This window comes from Cyanistes caeruleus, chromosome 2 (assembly GCF_971803275.1).
Source record: "Cyanistes caeruleus chromosome 2, bCyaCae1.hap1.1, whole genome shotgun sequence".
Taxonomy (NCBI): domain Eukaryota; kingdom Metazoa; phylum Chordata; class Aves; order Passeriformes; family Paridae; genus Cyanistes; species Cyanistes caeruleus.
This window is the reverse complement of record NC_141702.1, coordinates 99,572,693-99,597,137: the sequence shown is the minus strand read 5'-3', so window position 1 is coordinate 99,597,137 and position 24,445 is coordinate 99,572,693. Positions and strand designations below refer to the sequence as shown.

The 24,445-nt window shown below is 36.7% G+C and overlaps 1 protein-coding gene across 7 annotated transcripts in view; it reads left to right on the top strand.

Moving 5' to 3' along the window:
* The window catches only part of USH2A (usherin), a 370,627-nt gene that overhangs the window by 258,761 nt on the left and 87,421 nt on the right, over positions 1-24,445 (top strand). For all 7 annotated transcript variants that reach the window (XR_015283723.1, XR_015283719.1, XR_015283720.1 and 4 more), the window contains exons 44-49: positions 1,223-1,386; positions 3,381-3,590; positions 4,941-5,143; positions 6,934-7,046; positions 13,339-13,537; positions 21,536-21,704. Coding sequence is in view for 3 of the 7 variants with exons in the window: in XM_086878670.1 (XP_086734796.1) it covers positions 1,223-1,386; positions 3,381-3,590; positions 4,941-5,143; positions 6,934-7,046; positions 13,339-13,537; positions 21,536-21,704 (1,058 nt within the window). In the remaining 4 variants the exon portion in view is untranslated. The remainder of the gene's footprint in view (positions 1-1,222; positions 1,387-3,380; positions 3,591-4,940; positions 5,144-6,933; positions 7,047-13,338; positions 13,538-21,535; positions 21,705-24,445) is intronic.

Below are 24,445 nucleotides of genomic sequence, written 5' to 3'. Positions count from 1 at the left end.
ATTTATTTTCATTTGCCATACTTTAAGCATATTGCAGAATTAGTGATCTTGTCTGATGGTTTCTTCATTTCTAATAGGCTACGACAAACTCATTTTATTTTCATTGTTAAAAATATGGATCAAAAAAATGAATCAAAAAATCTCATAAGTAAATTGCAGGACTAAAGTCCTTTCTTTATTTTTATTGTATGTGTGCTACAATGTCCAAGAGAAAGGTAAATGTTTGCAAGTGACAGAAGATGCAGAGAGAGAAATAAGATGTGTTTTTTATATTTTCCCTGTTTGTCAATGCTTAAAGTTGGAGCCAGTGAGTTCCTATTAATTTGCTTTCTTCTCAGTGGGACTGCTAAAGCTAGCTCTTTTAAAAATCAGGGTGTTATAGTAAAGCATCTAAAATAAACATAAAAAGTAAAGTAAATATACGCTGAGACTGAATATTTTTTGTCCTAAAATCTCTAACTATTAGGCATTTATTGTATGCCCCTTTATTGCATCTGAAGTTTATCCTGCTGGAGCTTCAGTGAAAAATTGAACAAGATGATCCTGAGTTTCTGTCTTTGTGCAGTTTTGTGTGAGGCTTTTTGTGAGGAAATTAAATTTGAGATTATGGAATCCCACTTAAAGTAAATTAATATGCCTTTTGCTATAGGGAAGAAATGATGACATGACAGTCACTTGGTTTACTAAATACACATGTAGTTTTTAATAAATCTGTGTAATTTGAATATGCACAGTTCTGAGCAAAATTACTTTATTAAATGAGTTTGAGCTCCTAGGTGCCTTTTTTGGGATGTTTTTGTAGAAGAAGAGTCCTGACTGTATGGTGAATCCCTTTTACAAATGATATCCTGCAAGTTAAAATCAATGGGTTTCCCAAAAGAGGAAAAAAGCCTCATTTGATTAAATTCTGATCCAAATTTTGGCAGGTTGCCACTACTGTAATTGCATATTGAATTGAGCTATAATCTCTCAACACCTCAGAAGCTGCAACTATGAAGAAGTGAAATAATGTGTTTTATTTTTGTTACCACGTTAATCATGCTGAATAATTTCCACAAAATAGATGCTTCTTATGAAGTCTTCATTGGTGCATCCCATAAAGATGAATTTTTGTGTAGGGGGAGAAGAATCCACAAAACTTCGGCATGGGCAGAAAGTTAACAGCAAATATTTTCTATGTCTGCATTTTTCATTCCATTTAATTATTTTTAAAATGTCCTAGGTACACAACATACGAGTACAAGCTCATAGTGCACAATGAGGTAGGATATACATCAAGTGAAGAAGTGATAGCTACTACATTAGCAGGATTGCCAGAGAAAGGAAGTGTCCTCGTTGCACGTGCTGTTAATCACACTGCTGTGGAAGTGGAATGGTCAAAACCAAGTAAGTGTGCTTAGTATTTATTCCAGTAACTAGATGTTAACCTTCCATCACTTACCATGGCCTGCCTTGCTCTCAGAGGAAACACAGTCCTTGCCTTGATTTATAATATACCTAAATGTCCTTGAAGGGAGAGGAAAGAAATAGGGAAAAAAATGTGCACATTTTGCTCTTCCTTCGCCATATTCCTATTTATTATATGCTCTTTCTGCAGAATGAGAATAGTGAAAATGAGGAAATAGTTAATGCAAACTCATGAGACATGTATAAAGCAGTACTATATAAAGTCCTGTTGTCATTGTGGCCTATTTCAACCCTTTGTCTAAAAATTTTCATCTACATTCCATCATGAGGAGGAGAGAAGGATGAGAAGATTCCCTTTCTCTTCCTTTATGCTCTGCTCCTTAAAATTAATTTAGCCAATTTCTCTAGTTGGTTTGTTAATACAGCAGTGGGGAATTTCTTCATGACTTAAATGCAAATGATATTGTAAGGACTGGGTGCTGAATTGCAGCAAATGTCTCTTTATTTTATAATTGCATGCCTGAAGTAAGCATGCTTATAAAAACTGACAAATGTAATAGATCTGAAGCAGCTCACTGAAGTTTCATTACCTTAGTAATCTAAACCCCTGACCTTCTAGATGTAGGTAATGCAATCTGGTTTTATTTTCATTTATATCTTAGAAATTTCCTCCATATATGTTTGTGAATGTAGAAGTTAAACACCAAGACAAGGCAAATCATTCTTTGAAAACCTTATCATATTTTATTACTTCCTATCTTGCAAATAAGCGTATTAACTATTTTGTATATCAGTGTTTTATTCTTTTCCATAATATTAGTTTTCAAATTGGTTTTTTGTTTTCTTTGGGAACTTGGGAGCCCTCAAGATAAGTTGCCTTGCTTTCTTTCCCTACTGAAAGTTTCTGACTTCTAAGGATTTACGTCTTGTATCAGTATCACTTAAAAATAGTGTATAATTCTTGATTAAGAGTTTAGATGACAAACCCACATATTATTAAGTCTTAAAATTTGCTTTTGGCTTCTATCAGTGCTCTGTCCCAGTGAGCTGAGTCCTGCTCAGTAGCACAGTGTGTCATTTCAAGATTTTTGTGTTAGTGCTTACAGTTTTTGTCGTAATTATACTTTTTATCTCGATGCCTAGTGGAAAAGCAGTTGCATTTAGTCAGACCTGAACTTAAACTGCTTGACAAAGGACAGATAAGATAACTGATGACATCTGAGTTACTAAAATGGAGAAGACTTGCCTGAAATCTGTGCTTATCCATCAGCTCAGACCAGCGAATATCCTTCACTGTGTAGCCAGAAAATTTTATTGTGTTTTCTTTCTTTCTCTGGGGAAGTTAATGCTGGGTAAAATACATTTTGGAAAGAAATGTGAGGATTTGGGGTTTTTGTCCCGTATGTATAATGCTTCTGAATGTATTACTGCTTTTCATGTAGTGCTCATGATGTGCTCATGCTTGTTCTGAAACAATAACACATAGCTTCTTGCTCTACTGTGAATGGCCAAAATGCCATCTGGGTAAAGCTGAATGTCACTGGAATTTATGGCATAGGCACAAGTCCTTTGCTCATGGCTAGAGGAATAACACAGGATTGGAGTGGGCTCTGGGAAGTGGTGTTTGAAGGGAAGGGACAAATAGGCCTGCATACCACTGTTTGCAGTGGGTTTTACCTGTTTTTTGTTTATTCCATTGTCTTCATGGGGATGTCCAGAGGAAGAAAGCTTTCTCCAGTGTTGGATAGGATGATGAACCATTAATGATTTTGACAAATTAGGGAGAGCAGAGTCTGCATCACTCATTAAAAGGGTGAAATTGGAGTACTTAATAGAATATTTCCTTCCTTTTTTAAAATAAGAGGGTCTGTGTAAAATTTAGTTTTCTCTTCACAATGAATGTTGTTGATAAGAAACTTGCTGACTGGATATTTCCCAGCTGACGTCCCAATGTTTTTCCATTCTTTTCCTAGCATTGCAGGATTTGCAAGGAGATGTTGTTTACTACACCCTCTTCTTGAATTCTTCTGATGAGAGAAGGTCTCTGAGGATCCAGGCTGATGTAAACTCTGTAGTCATAGATGATTTGCAGCCCAACACAGAGTATCAGATATTTTCTCAAGTTTTTAATGGAGTCCACAGCATCAACAGTGAAGCTGTGCATGTGACTACCTCAGATGGAGGTTGGTTAGCAGTGAATGCAGCTTGGCTTAAAATCTGAGAATGAAATTGATTTTTGTTAGGGTTGAGATCAGTCATCCTTCCATTATAAAATTTCCGGTATAAAAGGAAAAAGGTCTAAAACGTTAAAATGCTTAAGTGCTGGTTGTCATCATGTGGTAGATCAATAAATGGTCCCACTGAGACAGAAGCAAAAGCTCTAATAGCAGATATTAACCCAGTTTGCTCTCATCTTCTCCTGCATATTCCTGTCTGTGTGCACTATGTTTGGAACTGAGTTCATATCAATAAATGGTGGAATTTAGAAACAATTAATGGGTTTTTTAAAAGATTTGCTCTGTGAAGCGACGTGCTTTTGACATGACAGCTGTACACAGGGCCTTTCCTGAGTCACTAGAAACTCTGGGTGCAAGTTCAGTCTCTAAGAAAATTCTTTATGAGTCATTTCTATGCCAGTGGGCAAGTACAGAGCTGGAGGTGGAGGTTGAGGATAAAATAATAATTAAAAAAAATTGTGCATCTGAAATGTGTTTAGAATGGTCTTTCTAATCTTTTTGCTTTATAAAGTCTCATTATAAACATTATAATATCATTACCTCAGAAGCAAGTGTTCCAGGTCATTAGCAAAGCACTTTAAGGGAGGATTCCATTTCCTTTCTCATGCCAAAGGTCAGCACCTTTTGTTTATAAAATAGAATTGATGGTAAGGACAATTTTTCAATTGGTAAAGATGGGTTTTTATGATAAAAATAGGCCTTTGCATGGTCATTTATGACATGCTGAGATAATTATGTAATTTAACGCTAAGAAAGGTGTTGGTTTTTTTGTTTTTTCTTTTTTTAAATAAATGTTAGAGTTCATCATTACCTATAGTAATCAACATTTGAAACCATTTACATAATGGCAATATTGCATATTGCTTCATCTATAAGGCTGATAATGTCACGTTCCATCAGACATAAGGTATTTCGGTCTCAGGTTTTGCTTTAAAAGCAAAACGCTCTATTCTTTTTTATTTTTTTTTAAGAATTAGGACTGGGGAGACAAAAATAATATTTGCATGTTGGCAGTGCAGATGGATGAGTAATTTATCATCATATCTCACTGGCCACATACTACTGATGATTGACACTGCGCTCTGGTATAAAGCATTTTACCATCAGCTCTCATGATTTCTAACTGAGAGTATAATAAGCCAATTTACAGAAGACTACAGACTGTGATAACTTCATCAGAGGAAAGCAGATAAGCAGTGAACCCTTTGCTAAACCTAAATACTAATCTGCATTTGGTTAAACAAGTGCTTTTGCAGAGACAGCTGGAGTTTATTCACTTTCTTCCTTTATTTCTAGAGCCTGAGGGCATGTTCCCTCCAGAGGTTGTCATCATCAACAGTACAGCTGTACGTGTCATCTGGACATCGCCTTCAAACCCAAATGGTGTTGTCACAGGGTACTCTGTCTATGTAAATAACCAGCAGTACAGGACCGGAATGAGCGAGCCGGGATCTTTTCTTTTGGCAGATTTGTCTCCCTTCACCGTGTATGATATACAGGTTAGAATGTATTTTCTGGGTTGTGTAACATACTTTAATTTTACTTATTTGCTTCTACTTGGATTTCCAAGAAGAAAATTGTTTCATAAATTTCTGTACACACATGCACATGTGTTTGTATTGATGCTTGTGTGCGAATTCATAAAAGGAATATATTTATTTTTAGCATATTTTGGTTTGTGTACACTTTTCATCACAAATTTCAACTATCTCTTTTTTCAAAGTGTCAAAATTCCATTTAGTTCCCCCTAAATGCTCTGTGCTTCAGCATTAGCAAAGCTCCAGTATATATTACAAAGAGGCAAAGATTCTACTCCTACTCATTAAAAGAAAATTGCAATTGTTTAAGAAACATTAGGCATGTATGATGTATTGTACAGTGAAATAATGATGTTGCATTTGACATCCCATTATCAGTTTTTTTCCTTACCCTTTTGAGGAGACAGCAGAGCTGATCTCTCAAATCATCTCAGTACTTTCTGTGATCTTTAATACGTGCAACATTTTTTCTTTGCTTTTTCCTTTCTCTTCCTTTGCCTCTCTAGTCACACATCTAGTGAAAGGCAAAATACTGTGGGCAGAATCATAATAATAAAAATAATAAAAAAGAAATCTCTCTATCCCAACTTTGTATTAAACGCCTCAAGAAATGGATTTTGACACTTAATTGTAACTATTCCTGTCTATTTCATGAAGGTTTGGTTTACATAATTATATATAAGGCAAACTTAGTAGTACCATATATACTTAATTCTGAAAATTTCCAGCCAGTTGCTCCATGCCATAAATAAACATCACAGACAGGCACACCATAACAGATTTCCATGTTCCAGCCCCTCTGAAGCAGCAAACCTCCATCCATGAATACACATATGACTTTCTGAATGCCACTTGGAAACACATTTGTCTTTTCTCAATAACAATGCAAATTCAGTGTACTGCCTCACTTATAGACCCTCTGTATTAATTTACCATGGCCACCTTCTGTTGCTTGAGATGTTAATTATTCTATTCTGCTGTGCTAGTATTTGCTTCAACAGGATAGGTAAAAGCAAAGTAAGATGCCTTTATTGTTTTTTTCTTTTGATTATTTTTCTTCTTTTCCTGGAAACAGTATTATCTTGGATGCTGTGCATCTCACTGGTAACCTTACTGCATTATTTTTCATTTTCATGATTTTTTTTATTTGGAGTAACTTACCTGTTGGCAGTACAGAAACAATGTCAGGATCCTTCATTACCTCCTTCACTTTTCCCCTTAGTTTAATCCCAAGAAGTGAAGGAATAAGAATTTATTTCTGTGACATTTTTTCATAAAAAAATGTATTATTTCTATTTGCATTTCTCACTTCTAATTTATAAAATAGACATGAAAGAATAGAAAACACTAAGAAAACTTCTTTTTTTTTAATGTCAGAATATATAGTAAGAATATAAACCTTACTCAAGGCCTCAAATGAAAGCATGTTTTTTTTCAGTATTGTGTACCGGGGTATACATGCAGAAAAACAAGTTCATTGCAACTCTTTTGGTGATAATTTAAGAGAAAACAGCAATTAGTGCCAGAGGGCTACATGTACCCTTCCTCTGAAAATCATGTGGGAAAATGTGATACAGTGCAGTATATCTCTGGCAGATACACTTATCTCAAAGCTGCAGTATTTTCCTGGCTGCATGGAATCTGTTAAACAGAAAATAATTATATCTCAGGTGAAGAGAAAGTCTAAATAATTAGCAGAGCTGAAAAATTTCTGCAGCTGAGTATGTGAACCTCATGTTCCTCTCCATCAGATTGAAGCCTGCACGGTGTATGCCTGCGTGAGGAGCAATGGGACCCAGATCACCACTGTGGAAGATGAGCCAAAGCAGCTGTCAGCACCCATTATTCACATAATTGGCTCAAGGTACTGTGCTATAGGTGGCTTTTGTGTATCAGGGAGATTTTTTAGCCAGAATGGGGACCAGAATGTAAAGTTGTCTTCTCAAAATTGAGTAAGGTACATGAAAGAATTCAGTATACACTCTGAAAACATTTTTTTGTGGTTGATATCTTTGGTCTTGGAGTTTTTTTCACCAAAAGATCAATCAAAGAAGTCTCACCCATGGTCGATTGTACATACCCATTTGGGTATCACTGTGCTGTGATAATAAATAAGGCATAAGTGGAAATAGTTAAGAGAAGAAGTGTAGTGGAATGAAAATTATCACATTCTGCTGTCAGTTAAGAAGAGGAAGATTAATGTTCAGGGAGCAATGCGATGCTGATAATGGAAACTTAGAATAATTCTGGGCAAAAAAAAGTCACCTATCACAGCAGTAAGAATTAGTAAGCTATCTGAAAAGGCGTGCATATCTATGTCTCCTTGAACCACTGTTTGCAATCTGCCTATCCACTACATCCACAGGCATGGGCAAACTTCTTAATTGTAAAGGGAGCATCGAATTTGCAGCCCTTAGATGCAGCCAAATAGTAACTTATACAGTGATCCTTTGAGAGTTAATATCTTCCACAGACAAAGTAAAACTCAACTTGAAAACACATTTTTCAGTTACACCAACAGTAAAGTAGTTAACCTCCTGTGTTTGTGTTATTGTTCCTGTGATTTCCACTTCTGGTGGAGTATGCTCATTAGCAGTGTTTCTTTCATCAAAAGAAAAAAGAATCGTTTGAAAATAACTAGTATCTAACATCTGAGCCTTCAGAAATGGCCAACAGAATGGAGTTGCATCTCCAGTCTCTTAAGGACTTTGGATTCCTGTTTGCTATTTGTATATTTTACTTGAACTGAGCATTTGTCTCTGTATAAGGGTGAAATTAAGCTTGCTATTTTTCTGTCACACATATAGATACAGTCAAAGCTTGTTTGATGATAAGATCTCAATTCAGGATCTCATCTTTTGCCCTTGGCTTTAACTTATGTATGCCTTTGTCTGTATTGTCTGTACTTTTCTGTACTGCAAACAATTATGCATGTTTCTGCTATTATATATAGACTAAATATGTCATAACACATGAATGCAAAAGGATCAAAAACGCCTTCCTACTTTATAATCTGCTCAGCCAGAAACAGACTCTGTTTCTACACTGCCTTTTCCTACATGTCATATTATCATCAGCTGTTCTTATATCCCAAAAGAATACTAACTACTGATCGATTGCCCGGACATGTCTGGCCGTGGCCTACATGTGCCCCGGGTAGTTCATTTATTTGCCACGGTGGATTTGCTAGAGTGGAATTTAATCAATAGCTAATTCATTAATTCTGGTCCTCGAGTATGTAGGGATTGTGCAGTATAAAAATGACTGGCTGGCTTCAGCTTTGATTGAAATATGACAAACACTGCAGCTGACAGCCTTGGCATGTGCTAGGCTGAATATGAATTTTGCTTATTTATCCTCCACAAAAGAAAAAGCTTGGGGAAAAAAAACCAAAAACAGTTTGTGTGGACAAGAGGACATTTTAATACATATCTATCATCAGAGAGCAAAAAAAGACATTTCTAGAGTGTAAGCTCATGGGATACCTGAAATATAATAAAGCCTGTGCAGTTTATTGTCTTTAATTGGAATCATGGCATTTTCCCCTCTTCTGAATCAGTTTTGGGGGGCTGCATTATTGATGAGAATGCTGTAGGATAATGTCTTCATAGCATTCACAAATAATTGTTTTAAAATTTGCCTCAAGGTGCTACATGACAGAAATTATAACTTCATTCAGCAACTTAGAAGTCTTTCTGATAGCAGCTCCATCCACACTGTTCTAATGAAGGTTATACCACCAGAGCCATTATACCTTACTTTTCCACCCCTTACACTTAATAACTCAGCTTCAGGCTGAAACTTGGCACAAAAGGTCACAGTCCTGATATAATTATTTTATAATGCTGAACTTCAAATAGAAAACTGTGTGGGACCCAATCCTGAAATCCTAAGTCAGGTTCTGCTTTGTTATGTTTCTTGCCTGGGTTTTTTGGGGGAGAGGTTGCATTGACCATGTTTAGGTCGAAACAAATGCTGCTGAAATCAGGTATGTTTTTTGTTTGTTTTGTTTTTAATTAGGACCTCAGGATTTGACTCTGTAAACAAGTATAGCATTTTATTGCACAGTATAGAAAGTTCTCTGAGTAGTGAATGTATGTGGATGCTGACTGAAAGTTTGGGTAGTGGTTTTAATTCTCATGGTGTGTTGGAGAATACTTCATTCCACTTTAAAACATTCTTCTTTCTCTTTCTCCTTGTAATACAGCTATTCTGTTGCATGCTTAATTCAAAGGTTGATGGCTCAGAAAACACCATGGCCTAACCTAGAAAATCTAGGGAAAATCCTTCATGGGTTCGTGAAGAGAGGGCCCTTTAAGCATCTTGGGGAGAACCAGAAGCCCTGGTCAGGGTGTAATGGAAAGATAAAGAAGATAAGGCCATGGGAGAAGAGTTGGGTGAATTCTTTGGCTTGGTGTTCAGTATCATGGGACTTTGGAAGGTTTTTATATCTGTTGCTGGTTTTAGGTGAATGAGGAGGAGGAATTATCTTAAACGAACATGCTAATGAGAAAGATTTTAGGAAAAATAGATAAAACATGGCAAAAAATTATTTGGATTATGGTATTTTCTCGTGAGTTCTAAAGGAGATCAAATATGAAAATGTCAAACTACTGTGCTAAAAAGTCTACTACTGTGTTAAAAAACCTTTAAATTGGTCTCATTGCTGGACAAATGGAAGATGAGAAAATGTAGTGCAGATTTCATTAAGGGAATATTGAGAACTAAAGACCAAGGAGTCTAATTTTCCATACTGGAAAAATGGTCAGAGAGCCAGAAGACACCTGATAGCTCTCTCTGCCCTAGTCATGGGAAACACAAAGCACTGAAAGGTTTCTCCAGGAAGTTTGTAGCAACAGCAGAGGCGTGATGCCATTTATCAGACTGTCTGGACTGTGTCACACTGCCTTCTCTAATAATGTCAGCCCTGCATCCACCATGCAGCAGGTACTTAACTCCTGTGCAATAGTGCTGCAGCAGTTTCTCAGTATGTGTGATCTCCTGATGAGGGAAGTATTTTATCCACTAGTCATTAATAATAGCAGTGTTCCCTGTCTTAAGACTGTCAGGTGAATCTTGAGAGATTTTTTTTTTTTTTCACTTCCAGCTCCTAAAAAGTAAAGTCATTGAAACTTTGATTTTTTGAATTTAACTCTTTCATGTGATGAGACTAATGGAACATTCATTATCAAGATTCTGATGTGAAGCCTTGATATATCTTTAATCATCATTGTTAAACCTTTAGTACTATATTGAGGGAAAAAAAAGTAGGAGTCCTTTTCTGCTTTATGTACACTTGGAGCTGGTGATGAAGCAGGCAAACCCCAGAAGTTTATTTCCAGTCTGTTTTATCGAAATATATCTGAAACATTATCAAAATTAAAAAATACTGTGATTTTTTTTATGGATTTTTTTAAAAAAAATCTTCCTGGAAATGTCAGAAATAATTGTCTTTACATTCTTGAGCCAAAGATTTCACTTTTCTGTCCTTCACAGAAGCAAATGCACCTTCATGGATCAGTCTGAAATTGTTCTTTATCTCCTGAAAGTGCCTTCATGGACTTGTAGTCTGAAGCAGATTGTTTCTGTGAACCTGGCTAGGCTACCTTGCCTGCTTCAGTATTTTCACCTCAGTGACGTCAGTGGGACTCATCCAGAGTAGGAGCTATCATAAATGGCAGACCCTTGGAGTGTTCTCTGGGCAGACAAGGATTATACCCCACCTGTGAGCTGTTGCACATTTTTTGTCTATGCCTACAATTTGTGAGGCTGCTTCTGCAGGTCAGGCTTTGGGCACTGCCCAGGATAGACACAATTCCAGTGTATCCCACAGGGAGTGAGTGGATCAAAGGAGAGGACAGGCAGGCTCTGTCCCCGTGTTCCTGCAGCTGTATCAGATGCACATGGCACAGCTGCCTGCGCACTAAAGCGCCCATCATGTCCCATTAAATCTGCACCTGCTCAAGAAGGTTTTCAGCTCAGCCTTCAGATGGGGGATGTCAAAAAGCCTCTGCAGTACCATGAAAACCCTGCTGTTCTTTTTTAAACTTAGCTATGCTCAGCTCTTGCTGTGTTGCCATGATTTGCCATGGGTGGCAAGCATTGGGAGGTATAGACATTACTGAAACACCCGTAAAGTTGTGAAAGAGTCTGCTTGTCTATGAGCCATGGAAGGTCATGCTGAGCTTTACCTCACTGGCACTGGTCAGCAAATTCCCATTCTACACAATTTCCTTGTTCAGCTGCAGTTTTTCTTTATATCAGGCTATGTCCACCCCAAATGTGTATCTATCAAATGATAATAAAGTGATTGCTTGTTAAAGGAAGGAAATACATACTGAGCTCTGCAGAAAAGGCAAAATGTTAAATCATTGTGTTAATTCTTAGGCCTGATTTTAAATTATATTAGAGAGAAATATGACTTGAAAAACTAAAAAAAACTGGCATGATACTCTGAAAATATACTCACGAGGGTCTGAATGAATCTTGCAGAAAGCAAATCATACAAAAATATGACTGGGAATGCTTTCTTTGCTCCTGTGATCTATTCTGTGCAAAGACCAGGAGAGAGTTACAATGGCATTTATAAAGGTTAAAGTACTGCCCTTCTTTTCCTTTTCTTTTTACCATTTTTTCCTGAAGATCGTACAATTTATTTTCCTGCTTTTCTGATTTTAAGTGTAACATTATTTAAATGTGTATGAGCGCATTTGTGTATGTGTTCATGTGTATGTGGTAGAATAGGTAGAGAATACAAAATAGCAATGGATGGAATTTGGAATTAAATCTATGATTCACATGAAGACCTTGGAATGATAATGGCAACTCTACAAGCCACCTATGAATTTATTCCCTCATAGGTGACATTAATTCCTTCTCTGCAAAGGCTTATTGCAGTGTGTATTCCTCTGTTTATTCCTCAAGGAAGGGAAATAAGAGTTCACTTATTTTTATTGTGTTAAGATGTCAAAGTTTATCTCAGCAGCTGCTGTTTCACTGTAGCATTTTCACTTTAAATTGAAATTTAAATAATGCTAATTTCTGATGTCACTGGCATTCTGACAGTGACTGTATAACTGGGACATGGAGATTAAAAAGAGGTACTTGGAGCCTAACTATGCAATGTTGTCAGTCCTCCTGTTATCTACGTGTAGCATTGGGATCTCCTTCTCTCTACCCAAAGAGTCACAGTGAAAAGAATTTGTGTCTTATGCAAGACTCCACAGTGATCATACAAGAAATGAAGCATTAATTTGAAATACCAGTGGAAAAATTGTATTTTTGTTTCAAATGTCCCTTTTAATTTTTTTAATTTATCATAGTACTGAGTTTTTTGCGGAAATATCTACACATTTTTAGTAGCAACGGGAATGCTAGCTGAGCATGATTTAATATCCCTTAAGATATTTTCTTCCTTAAACTGATGATGATCTGATATCAAACCTGAAATCAGCTACAGGATTTTGTTTTAAAGACAGTCCTTGCAGGCTGCTGCAGTGATACTTTTTACAGTCAGAAGTCTTGAGTCTTAATTGTGACAAACACTCCCATATTTTACTTTTAATTTTATGTCAATGAAAATAGTTAAGTACAGAAGGGAACTAGTGATTACTGATGCTGTAATGAGTTTTAATTCTACACTGAAGAATGCATTTCAAAGCAACATCCTTTTTTTTTTCTCTTTTTTTTCTTTTTTCTCTTTTTTTTTCTTTTTTTTTAAGCAAGGAAAAGGAAAGATTAAGACAAGTCTGTTCTAAGTGATGGCTGAGCACAATGTGAGTAGGTTGCACTGGAAAAGGCACAGAGGAAAATGAATTATGAAAAGAGTAAAAATGCTAGATAGTTTATTACACATAAGTTCCCAGAAGTGGGAATGAGATGTCATTTAAAAAGCTACATTTAAGGACTTTATTTGTGTGTGTGATTTGTTTTCATGGAGTATTAGCACATATTGATACTTGAAAAAACTTTTAGACCTTTGGTTATTGAAACATCTGTGGAATTTGTTATCCAGAACATTTTAGAAATTTCAAAATGTCTCACTCCGTGTGGATTAGTGTAAAAAGAAACTACTATATGCTAATAATCAAATGTAAGTAGCTATAGAGGCAGAAATACATCCAAAAGTTGAACAGATGTTGATTTTCTTATTGCAGATCTCTTCAAATCAACTGGGCATCGCCAGGACAGCCAAATGGCATTATCCTGGGATATGAGCTGCTACGTAAAGCGTGGCAGAAGTGTACTTCATCGAAAACTCCAAGGAGCAGCAAAAGTAATAGAATGTGCATCTCATTAGAATGTAAAAAGGATGAAAATATCTGTGGAGAAGTGTGTTATCATCCAGAGTCGGAGGTACTTCTATATTCTTCAGTTATGTATATAAAGAAAAATAATATTTTTAGGAAGAGATGTGAAAACCAAACCTCTAGTTATCAGAGAAAAGAAAGTGGATGCTTTATAATGCTTTTGATTCTTTAAAATCAAGGCTCTGATAGGTATCTTGAAAATCTTTAAAATCAACTGTGGATGTTTGAGCTCATACAAGGATAGCTGTGTGTGAGTCTGCTGATGACAAGTGGTTCTGTTATTTTAAGTCTTTTTTTGTTGACCTTATTTTTCCTTTTAGGAGAAATGAATTAGTAAGCATTTATGAATGTGTTCATTAACACTTTGGCTTGGTGCAGTGTAGAAGTGAACCTCCAAATTGTTTTCATTTATAACATGCTGGTTAAGAGTAGAAGTCATTTTTACACATGTGAATTAAATTCCTTGCACAGGAAGCTAAGCCAGAGCCTGCGTTTCAAAAACCCTTCAAATATATTGCAGGTTTGGATGGGGACTCTAGCTTCCCAGCCACTACAGGGACTCACTACTCACTTCACAATATCAGACTTCTGAAGTTTCTTCCCTTCAGAAAGCTTTGCTTCATGTGTATAGTGCAGATGTTCATCCCAAGAATTCAGGCTGTATAAATGTTCCCAAGTAAATCACACAAGCCATGGATAGTGAAGTTTGAGGAGTGTCACCTCTTGAGTCCATTGACACTGTCCCATTGTGACTAATTACATGGTGGATACACATAGATCTCAGTATGTATTTTTTCATCCTACCTGGGACAATTGGCACCAAACTGTGAGGAGCTGTTGACTCTTTTGAAGGCAGAGAGACCCTGCAGAGAGACCTCAGCAAGTTACGAGAGATGGACAACCACAAACCTTAAGAAGTTTAACAAGGGAAAGTGCTGGATTCTGTACCTGGGACAGGGCAGCTCTTGTACATGCATGGTAGTTCATTTGGCTCCTTTAGCATAAAGTTTGCATTTGACCACTGAAAGGCCACAGGAAATTTCTAGGCATATGCAGAATTTGAAAAATGCTATCAAATCTATAAAGCTTCTCTGTGTGTGAGGTATCATTCCTCAACTCCTGCATGGCAAATCATGGGTATTAACATGGATTGCTGGTTTTGTGGGCTTTTTCCCCCTCTTAAATTATTCCTTGGCTAAATGTTTAATGACCAGGTTCTTCAGTAGAGAAAATCTATTTAGATTCAGCTACAAGTGGGTAACTGTTACATGACAGTGATGAGCAGCTCTGAATGGAATCTATCGTGATTTGTCAGAGGCATTTTTAAATTATGGCTATTTTCAGGTTAATCTTCATATGAGTTCCTGTTTAGGAGTAGAATCAATAGCATAGCAGGAGTCTGTAATGGTTTTTATTGACAAATGAGGTAGAAAACTCTTAGTTTGAAAGTAAGATTTAATGTCATGAAATAGTGTCTCTATTTGTCAAAGACATCATCACATGTTCTGTGACTAAAGAAAACAATATGTATTCACAGGATTCCCTGTCAGACAAGACAGTAATTAAGGGAGTGAGTTATTTGAGGGGTTCAAATCAAAATATAAATTATTCCAGTCAACATGGCTTTAGCTTTTGAATTCCCTTGAAAGCAATACTATATTAAATATAAGTATTTCTGAAATCTTGCAAGAGAATTATAGGCAGCCCTTTTTTCTAACATTATTTATTTCAGGTTTCTGGCATGGTAGACTTTTACTACATCTTGGCATGTACATGAATTAAATATGTATTAAATTAGTTTTAGAAGTTTTCCTCTTCATTTTTATTTTTTCAGTCTTCATACATTTATGGTAACTTTGAGGTTGGAGAATTTTCATTTCTTTTTGTAGCTTCCTGGCTCTCCAATATTTTCTAATTAATTTTGCATTACGTTGTTCTAATGGCCTCTCTGTATTCTCCAAGACCGTGGTTAGGAGTAGGTGCTATTTGTTAAGTAATGGATATGTAATAAATGACTAGAAGGTCCACAGGAAACTGAAGCACTCATACATAAAATGTCATGGGGGTAATTTTTGTGTGTGAATTGATTAAAATTCCCCTCCCAGTGCTTTGTCAGTTTTGCTACATATATCTACACTAGCCTTCCAAAATATCTGTAAGAGACATCTACAGAGCTCTTGGTGCCTTTTGTGCCTTTTAAACTGGAGTCTGTGACAGGGACAATATAAGACAGTGGCAGCCCTCTCATATTTTTATAGAACTCACTGCCAGGCTTTATGGTGTTTGTGGTCCTTGGATTTGACAGTCTGCTGGACAGAAGTGAAAGGCAACCCTGACCAGCGTACAGTTGTTCCAAAAGCTTTTTATCCCAGTGCCAGCTGCACTTCATAGAACCACAGAATGGTTTGGGTTGGAAGAGACTTTAAAGATCATCTCATTCCAAGCCCCTGCCGTGGGCAGGTGCACCTTCCACTAGACCAGGTTGCTCAAAGGCCCATCCCACCTGAACTGTTCACCATACCTTGATTGTACAGCCAAATGTGAAGAGATGCTACTGAGAATTAAATGCTGAGCAGCTTTAGTAATGTTCAGATCCAGAATAGTAAATAAGTTTTTTGATGATAGACTGGTCAGCAAAAGCAGGCAGTTGTATATAAATAGACAAATACGTTGTGGAGTTCTCACTGTTGCTCAAGTCACTTATTGCACCTTGTTTACAAGACAAAAATGGATCTAATTTCCCTCTTATAATTTTCTTGAATTCATGAGTATAAACTGAGAAGAAAAGCAGGGATTTTGTATAAATTATTTTGAGATATGTCTTTGGTTATTTATTAATCTTTCCTTATGGATTTATGGATTACATTTGGCATCAGCAGCTTTCTATTGTAAGGCACTGCAGAAAAAGAGAGATTTGTTATGATTCAGCTACCTAAGAGATTGCCAAAATATAATCCACTCCAGTAAAAAAATACCAGGGTGTATTGTCAGTGTGGAGCAGAATGGGATGCAGGGACTCTTCATCCAGGTCAGGCTGAGCTGGGTCCAGCCAAGTGGTGCAACTCTGTGAGGAAGGCATTGGGAAACAGCCTGACTGCCAGGCTGCACTGCTGTGTGTGTTCTGCATTTGGGATCTGGGTTAGAGCCTCTGCCTGGGACTGTGCTCTGCAAATAAATCAACTCGCTCAGAGCCACCTGGGGAATCTCTAAAAGGGCAAGTGACCTTTTCACTATGAGGGACATGTGTACATGCACATTCATGGGCACATGCAGGCCTGGTATTAAACTCAGTGAAGACCAAACATTCCTCCCATCCTAAATAATCTTTGTATCAGATACCTACTTCTTCTTTCTAGTTGTTATCCAGTTTTCTGCTTCGATGTTAGGATTCTTTGTTATTTTAACTAAAGCTAACACACTGTTGTTCCTAGTATCGTTACCCTGGTGTTTAATTGAACTTGCATGCATTTATTCCTTGAGCACAGACAGAATTTAGAAATATTTTTGACTGTGTATTTTTGCAGAAGAGCTGAGAATACACTCTGATATTGAATTTTGTCTGCTGCCAGGAGGCTCCCTATGGTCCTGTGGATAAACTGTGCTGCTTGAGTATTCCCAAGCTGCCAAAATTGTCAGTCTTTCTCTAGCTGTTTTCAGAAAGATGTGATCCGTAACTCCACCCATATGTGAAGTCTCATGACCATGAGGTTTGCAGAGGTACTTCAGTTAAGAAGGGAGGGTGCCTGAGTTTCACCTAGCAGGTAGCATAATCTCAGTATCAGTAGGAAAGACATTCCTGTATTATCCATGGAGCTACCAAACTGTACATCTGTTTTTACTGACTCCGTGAGGTGAACTCTGAAAATAATGAGACAGGTACAGTAAAAATATAATTAAAGGAGTGGCATAAAGGCTAATAATTTCTGCTCACTTTGCATTGTGAGTCTAAACATCAATGGTTAAAAGGGTCCTGGCTGAAGGTGTTAATACAGCTTCAGCACTTATTATTTTCAGGTACAACAAGCTGTATAAACCTTCAGTTAATGAACTAATCAAATATAACTGACATTAGTAGGAAGTACAGGCTTACTCCTTTACTCATTGTAATTAATGTGCCATTTATTAAAAACACTAGCAGGACTCTTATTTAAGGACAGAAGGAGTAAAACAGTGGCTTGGTAGCTAACCTCAAAAGCTGTCAGCAGTGAAATGTAACACATCTTGACTGGTGAGGGGTATCCCATCAATATTTATGCAAAATTTACTATTAATGTTAGCAATATTGTGCAAATTCTTTTCAAGTTCTTTCAGGCTTAGAGAACCTTTAAAAATATTACACTTCTTGTTGTAAAACACCTGAAAGACAGAAAATGAAACTAATTTTAGGAAGATAATGTATAGTGATTTGTAACAGAATAAAAATAATTTCTGCTCATGGATTTTAAATCTAAGTCTGTATCAATTACCAAAAGAGAACAACAGTTTGAGAAAAGAAATGTATAGATATACTTAGCTAAAAAGGGTGTCTGTATAGATTCAGAGATAATTTAAGTAAAAAAAGAATGAGCCTTGCTAATTTAAAATATTCCCTCTCACATGAGAACATGATGGGTCAATCATTACTCTGGTGTTTGCTCCACAGGCAGAAATTTTTAATGAACTCCTGTAGCTAATAGGAATTCCTGAGAGTGTTTTGTGAATTGCTATTTCACAAAGTGGCTCTGGCAGCAAGCGTTTGACAAGAAGGATAAACATGGCTGCCTAACACATCTGTTTATTTGAGTAAATCAGTCTTAGCTCAACTGGCATGTGTCCATAAGGCCAGATAATATCCTTCAGCAAAGTCTTCAGCAAGCAAAGGGATCAGGGATGACACAATTGTAATTAAAAGAGAGTTACTTAGATAAGTTTGGAGTATTTTTAAAAATTGTTACAATATTGTGTAATCCTGCCTGCCAGATTTGATATCTAGTACTCTGAGCTGGTGTCATGGCTGACTGGGCCTTTCTCAGCCCAACCCTTTTCAGTCCCTGTGCTCCTGCTTCACAGTCCCTCTGTGTGCTTGGGTGGGAAGAGAATGACAGGATTGATTTGTGAGTTACTTTGTGAGGTTACTGATATTTTTAAGGGCTGCTGTGACAGCTAAGGATGAACATCTTGTATCATCTCCATGGATAATAAAGATCTTCTGTTTTCCAAGTGTATACTGAGCATTCAACCCTGTTTATATGGGTGAGATCTCCAACCTGCCTAAAATGCTGGTGGCGCTGTATTGGTTCAGTCCAGGTCTTCTGCTTCCATGTACAGGATAATACCAGCCAGGTGGCACTGTCACATTTGTAAGAGGATGAGCTCATAATAACCTTTTGCCACTGGAACTTTCAATCCATCTGCTTTTCTTCTTTTTCTATGGTGCAATTTTAGCATTACTTGAAAGGCTTTGGGTTTTTTTATGGATTGATAATGCAGAATCCTTGGGCTGAATATTGATGCAAATAGAAACTATCTCTAGAGGACTGCCAAAAAAGTGTTAAAGCTTTAACAATTTACAGCTGACTGCAGAGGATGTTATGAAACTATGTAATAATAGCCCCAACTGTATGAATTGGTAATGCCAGATGAGAGTCTGAATGTGACTGGGCCCCTCTTTGGAAACTGTCCATAGGTTGTTGAGAAGTACTGAGGATGTTCTGGAATTTTTAACAAGAGAAAGTAGCTGCTGAAACTACTGTAACACATCTGGATGTACAGCTGGGGATTTTGTGCAGGGATTGAGGAGGAAAAGGAGAGACACCAATATTAATGCAATCCTACAGTGTTTCAAACTGAATGCTGTAGAGTTAGTTCTAAAATGGCCTTCCCAGTGTTGGTGTGAAACATGCAGAGCAGCCCTTTGTACAGAGGATTCACAAGAGAAGTGGCATTTCTTAAAGCTGGAAGCATCTCATGGAAAGTAAAATGGCTGCTCAAGCATTTGAGCCTGGATACAGCCAAAGATGTGCATCTTTCTTTATCTGAAAGGTGGAAAGACTGTGTTCAGGTGAAATTTGAGTGGTGGCCATAACTAAAAGGAAAGAAAAATGGGATGAAAAATTAAATCCATGAAAAGAAGAGGTGGTATTGGGCCAGATAGATCACAGAGAGAGGCACCAGACAATCCCAAGTGGCATAAATTGGCACCAAGAATACCCCAGAAACATGTGCTTGGCCTCCTTTCATGCAGGTGGGTACAGAATTTCTGACTGGTGTGTCAAGTGTAGGTTGCAGTGAAAAGGACAAGACAGAGGGCATTTTTACAAATATCAAGAACTGTTGCTAAAGGTGACCTATTATGAGTAAAGTGGCTCAATAGGATTTGTGTTTGTAGTTTTAGGAATGCTTTTAAGCAACTTGGAAATACAGAGAGGCCAGGTAAACTTTGAGATTTCTTTGGAGCCAATTGTAAATGAAGGAAAACTCATCCTGGAGTGAGTGCCAGTCATTGCAAAATATCCAAAAGCTAGGAAGCAGAGAAGAGTTCTAAAGCAGAGTTTTATTTGACATCTTAGCTAATGATCTGGAAGAAAGAACAGTAGGTTAATTAAATTCATAGATTGGGTTATATTACCAGTGACAAAGTGGACAGCAAAATAATATAACAGGGCCTGCAGAGATCCAAAATTCCTGAAAATTAAAAAATTCGGCTGCATTTAAATTTGGCAATTCAAAGCATATAAAGTTATAAAATAAAAATAAAAATGAGGAAACGGGAACCTCCTCTGTTGTGCCTCATGTTAATTGTGGGTTCATGTAATGTTTATGTGTTGTAAATTGTAACTTCAGAACCTAACTTAATACTCTCAAGAGTCATGGATAAATGGCCATTCAAAAGTGAACAAAACAGAGCATCTTCCTTCTGAAGTCAAGGAGAGTTTATGACATCAGAAAAAACAACATTTTTATATGTATGTGTTCATATTAACATTATAATTATATTACAAAATAGATGTCCTGAGCCTATTAATATACATTTTTAATTTTTTTTTCCTCAGGTTAAAGTACGTAGATAAATAAAAGATCCTCCAGAGGAACACTTTCTTTCTTTGTTGCTAAATTAACCTGATTTAGAATATGGTAAAAGTCAGTAGTGGAAAAGGTCCATTTCAAAAGAAAACAAAAGAGGAACTCTGCTCTAACATCTCTGCTCTCCTGCCAACTCCACCTCATGTCTAGCTGGAGCAAGCTGATATAAGTTGCACTGACTGTAGGTCCCAAGTTTACCATTTTTATGGTTATTCTATTGACTGTGCTGTATGATTTTCTGGGTATTCAGAGTGACACTCCCTTGACACAGGAGCAAGTGTACAAATAATTATTTGATTTTTCAAGCATATAATTTCTTGACAGCACCTAGAAAGAAGTCCACAATTAAAAGACCTTTTAAAAATTAATTTCCATATATATTTCGTTTTGAAAAAAAGAAATCCTTATATAAATACTATTCTCTTGAGATCACATTGTCTGAAGTTATGTGATCATAAGTAAGTGATCATGTGCTGTAACAAGAAAATTCTACTTACTTTTATGTGAAAGAAAACCCAAGAGCTCATATTGGGAAATACTGTTTTTCAATTGAAAGGGTTTCATTATAAATGAAAATAAATAAATAAATAAACAGGGAAATAAAAAAAAGGGTCAGGTGATGGTAGACTAAATCCACGTATTGCAATCCACTCCAAATTGAGAGACTCAAACAGCCTGGAAGGCATATGAAGATGATTCATATTAATGGACTATTTTATAAAGGTGCAGTATGGTTGAAGGCCACAGAATAGCAGCATTCTGTCAGATACACAGTAGTTTATTGAAGTCTGATAATGCTGGAGGGCACAGAATCTTAGCCAAGTTACATTTTATTTGACTAGAGTCATATTAGTGTCTGCACTAGGATACATGTTTTTGTACATGTTGTTTTGCCAGACAACACATTATGTTCTGTTTAACAGATACTGCCTTACTGATTTTCTCTCTCTTTTTTTTTTTTTTCTTTTTTTCCAACTTCTAGGTATGTTGTAATGGGATTCTGCACGACAATAAACCTGGCTTCCAATGCTGTGAGGACAAGTACATTCCATTTATTCTTAATTCACCAGGGGTTTGCTGTGGTGGGCAGATACATGCTATGCAACCGAAACATCAGTGCTGTGGTGGTTATTACACCAGAGTTTTAGTAGGTAAGACACCACTCCTTTCCACTGCTTGAGTGAAACAAAACAGCAAAGTTGATGTATTTGTTAAACCAAGTAGAATAAAAACAATAAATGTGAGATTTGTCAAGACATCTAGATGTCTTCAGGAGTTGTGTTCAGTGCAAAGAAAATTGCACTCTCTTTGTCTTCTAAACATGGTACACTCTGTTTATACAAGAAAAGCTTAATTGATGAAACCTGATGATTGGGTCATTTCCCAGAGAACTAATTTATGCCAAACTATACTTAATTGCAGTAAGTGCTGCATAATGGGGAGGGCAGTTCTGCTTAATAGGAACACCATCAGGCAATTTAGTAGTGAAGTTTAGTTCCCTGCTTGACTTGACCCCACATGATTTTCCATAGCCATTTCTGTTGTGGGACAATTGTTAGCATTTTGTGTTGATATTCTGGATTACATCACTTCTACTTGTTTCTACACTGTCTACTCTTTGTTTCTACTAATGTTACAGATCAAAGTGTACCTCCCATGTGCATTAACTTTGATGGTAATTTATCCTTTTTCGTATTCTCTGAGAGGTTTGGGAAGTTTGCCAAAACTGTGTTTTCTGTGTTACTGTCCAGACTTTGGTTTTCCAGTTTGTTGGTGGGTCATTGTTGACAGGGAAAGGGAGAGAAAGGGGGAGGAGAGATCCCTTTCATGCGGCCAGTGTTCAGAGCGTATAACTCTTGGTAGGCAATTGTCAGGTCAGGAGCTGAAATGCTTCCATTACTCACGAGCTGGCACACATTCCATAGGCTCAGAAATGGTTGACATTTTGCCAACACATTCAGCACATCCCAAGTTCTGATCTTTTGAAAAGTAATTCATATATCACAATATTAGAATGCCTTCCATGATGTCATCAGAAAAATGCTATCACGTGGAAGAACCAGAGAAGTGTATTTTGCTGACCTCATTAATCTGGGTGTACTGAAATGGAGAGATTATACTGTGACCTCTGTCCCCATCCAGTGGTCTGCGTTAACTAGCTTAATGTTGTTTACATCAAGAAAGAAAAGCACAGTGGAACAAAATGTCTTATGTCTGAAAGTAGTTCTTGTTCAGTCAGCAGTTCACAAGCATGAAGCAGTGAATGTTTGAACATGATTTTAAACAAATTTTTTTCTAAGTGTACTTGCTGCATTATTTTTCTATGCTCCAAAGGGCAGCAACATGAACACTGTTGGTCACTTTTTTCTTTTTTATCTTTATAAATATGCTAATAACCTAAAGCTAAATGTTAATGTGGGTCATTCTTTGATAAGGATAACAATTAACTGGTAAGACTGCATAGTCGTTTTCAGAGAGAGAACATTTTCAAGCCTAGCTTGGAATGGATCCCATTTTGAGAGGTTAATGAGAAGGTTACTGATCCTTTGTGTCTTATGTCTAATAGTTCTTTTAAAAAAAAAAAAGTTTTATTTTCAATAGATGTAAGCTACATTCTGTGTTTTAATACTTTCTGTGTGTAGCAACTAAATTAGCTTCTGAGGAATGCAGGAAAATATGATGAAGTACCTAGAAGGAATATATTCATTATACTGTAAAAATTTGTTCTCATCTTTTTTGTTGTTGTTGTTGTTTATTATTGACTTTATTTGATAAAGTTATTTATACAGGAAACTCTCTAAGCATACATATTTCCCAGATGTTGCTTGGCCAGCTCAATAGCTAGGGATGTGCTGAAGCATACTGGGCTGGAGGCATGAAGATTACAAATTAGGATGGCAGAATCTCAGTTTCTGAAACAATAGTGCACAAAGTGCAAACATCCATCCCAGAACTAGGATGAGAGGCAGAACAAATAATGCTACTATCACCCAGGCACCTCTTTGGCAAGGAGAAAGGAATATGCTGATCTCCATCATCTGTTACAATCTCAGCACATGTTACTTTCTGACAAAAGATTCATTGAGTTTGCAGCTCTCTGTCTCTAATTCCCAACCTTTCATAAGCAAATAACTTGAGATATTGCTTTAAATGAGAAAGATGAATTTTAAAAATCAAAATACATTTCTTTGATTAACATTCAGGAGCCAAAATACTTTAACCAACTCTACTACCCATCTTCAATAGCAAAACACTCCTCCTTTCAAATGACATTTGAGCCATAGAATACATTGCAACACAGAAAAATAATATAAAAAATATTAGAACATTGGATCAGCTCAAGTGCAGACACAAGTGAATGTTAATAATTACCATTTATCAATATTTTTGCATCCTTTATAGAGGTATGTGCTTTGCTCATAGCCCACAGCTTATTCCTGTCCACCCCTCCCCACTATTACAGTGTCAGTCTCATTGGCAGACTTATCCTAAGATCTTTTCCTGCAAAAGTTGATGATGTTGCTGAAGTAACAACCAAGTCCACCAATTGTGATGGTGGTATTTAATTTTTAAGGTGAGTTTAATGCTTAAATTCTCTGTGAGATGAAGTCCTGAGCAACACTCAAACATGAAAAATGTTTTAAACATCATGAATTAATTAATCAAAACAAGTTTAGAATGATTTTGAAGGAGACAAGAAAATCCTTTGCCAAGAATAAGTAGCCTGATGGTTCTGTTAAACACAGCAAGAATGTGCTGTTTACTGTGTATCTGCAATTGCAAAAGGTTTTTAGCTGTGTAATTGTCATATGCATAGACATTATTTTCATTGCTCTTCTCAGCTTAGTCTCTGTCATGCTTGTGTTTTGATATCTTACAGAGACTTGACCTG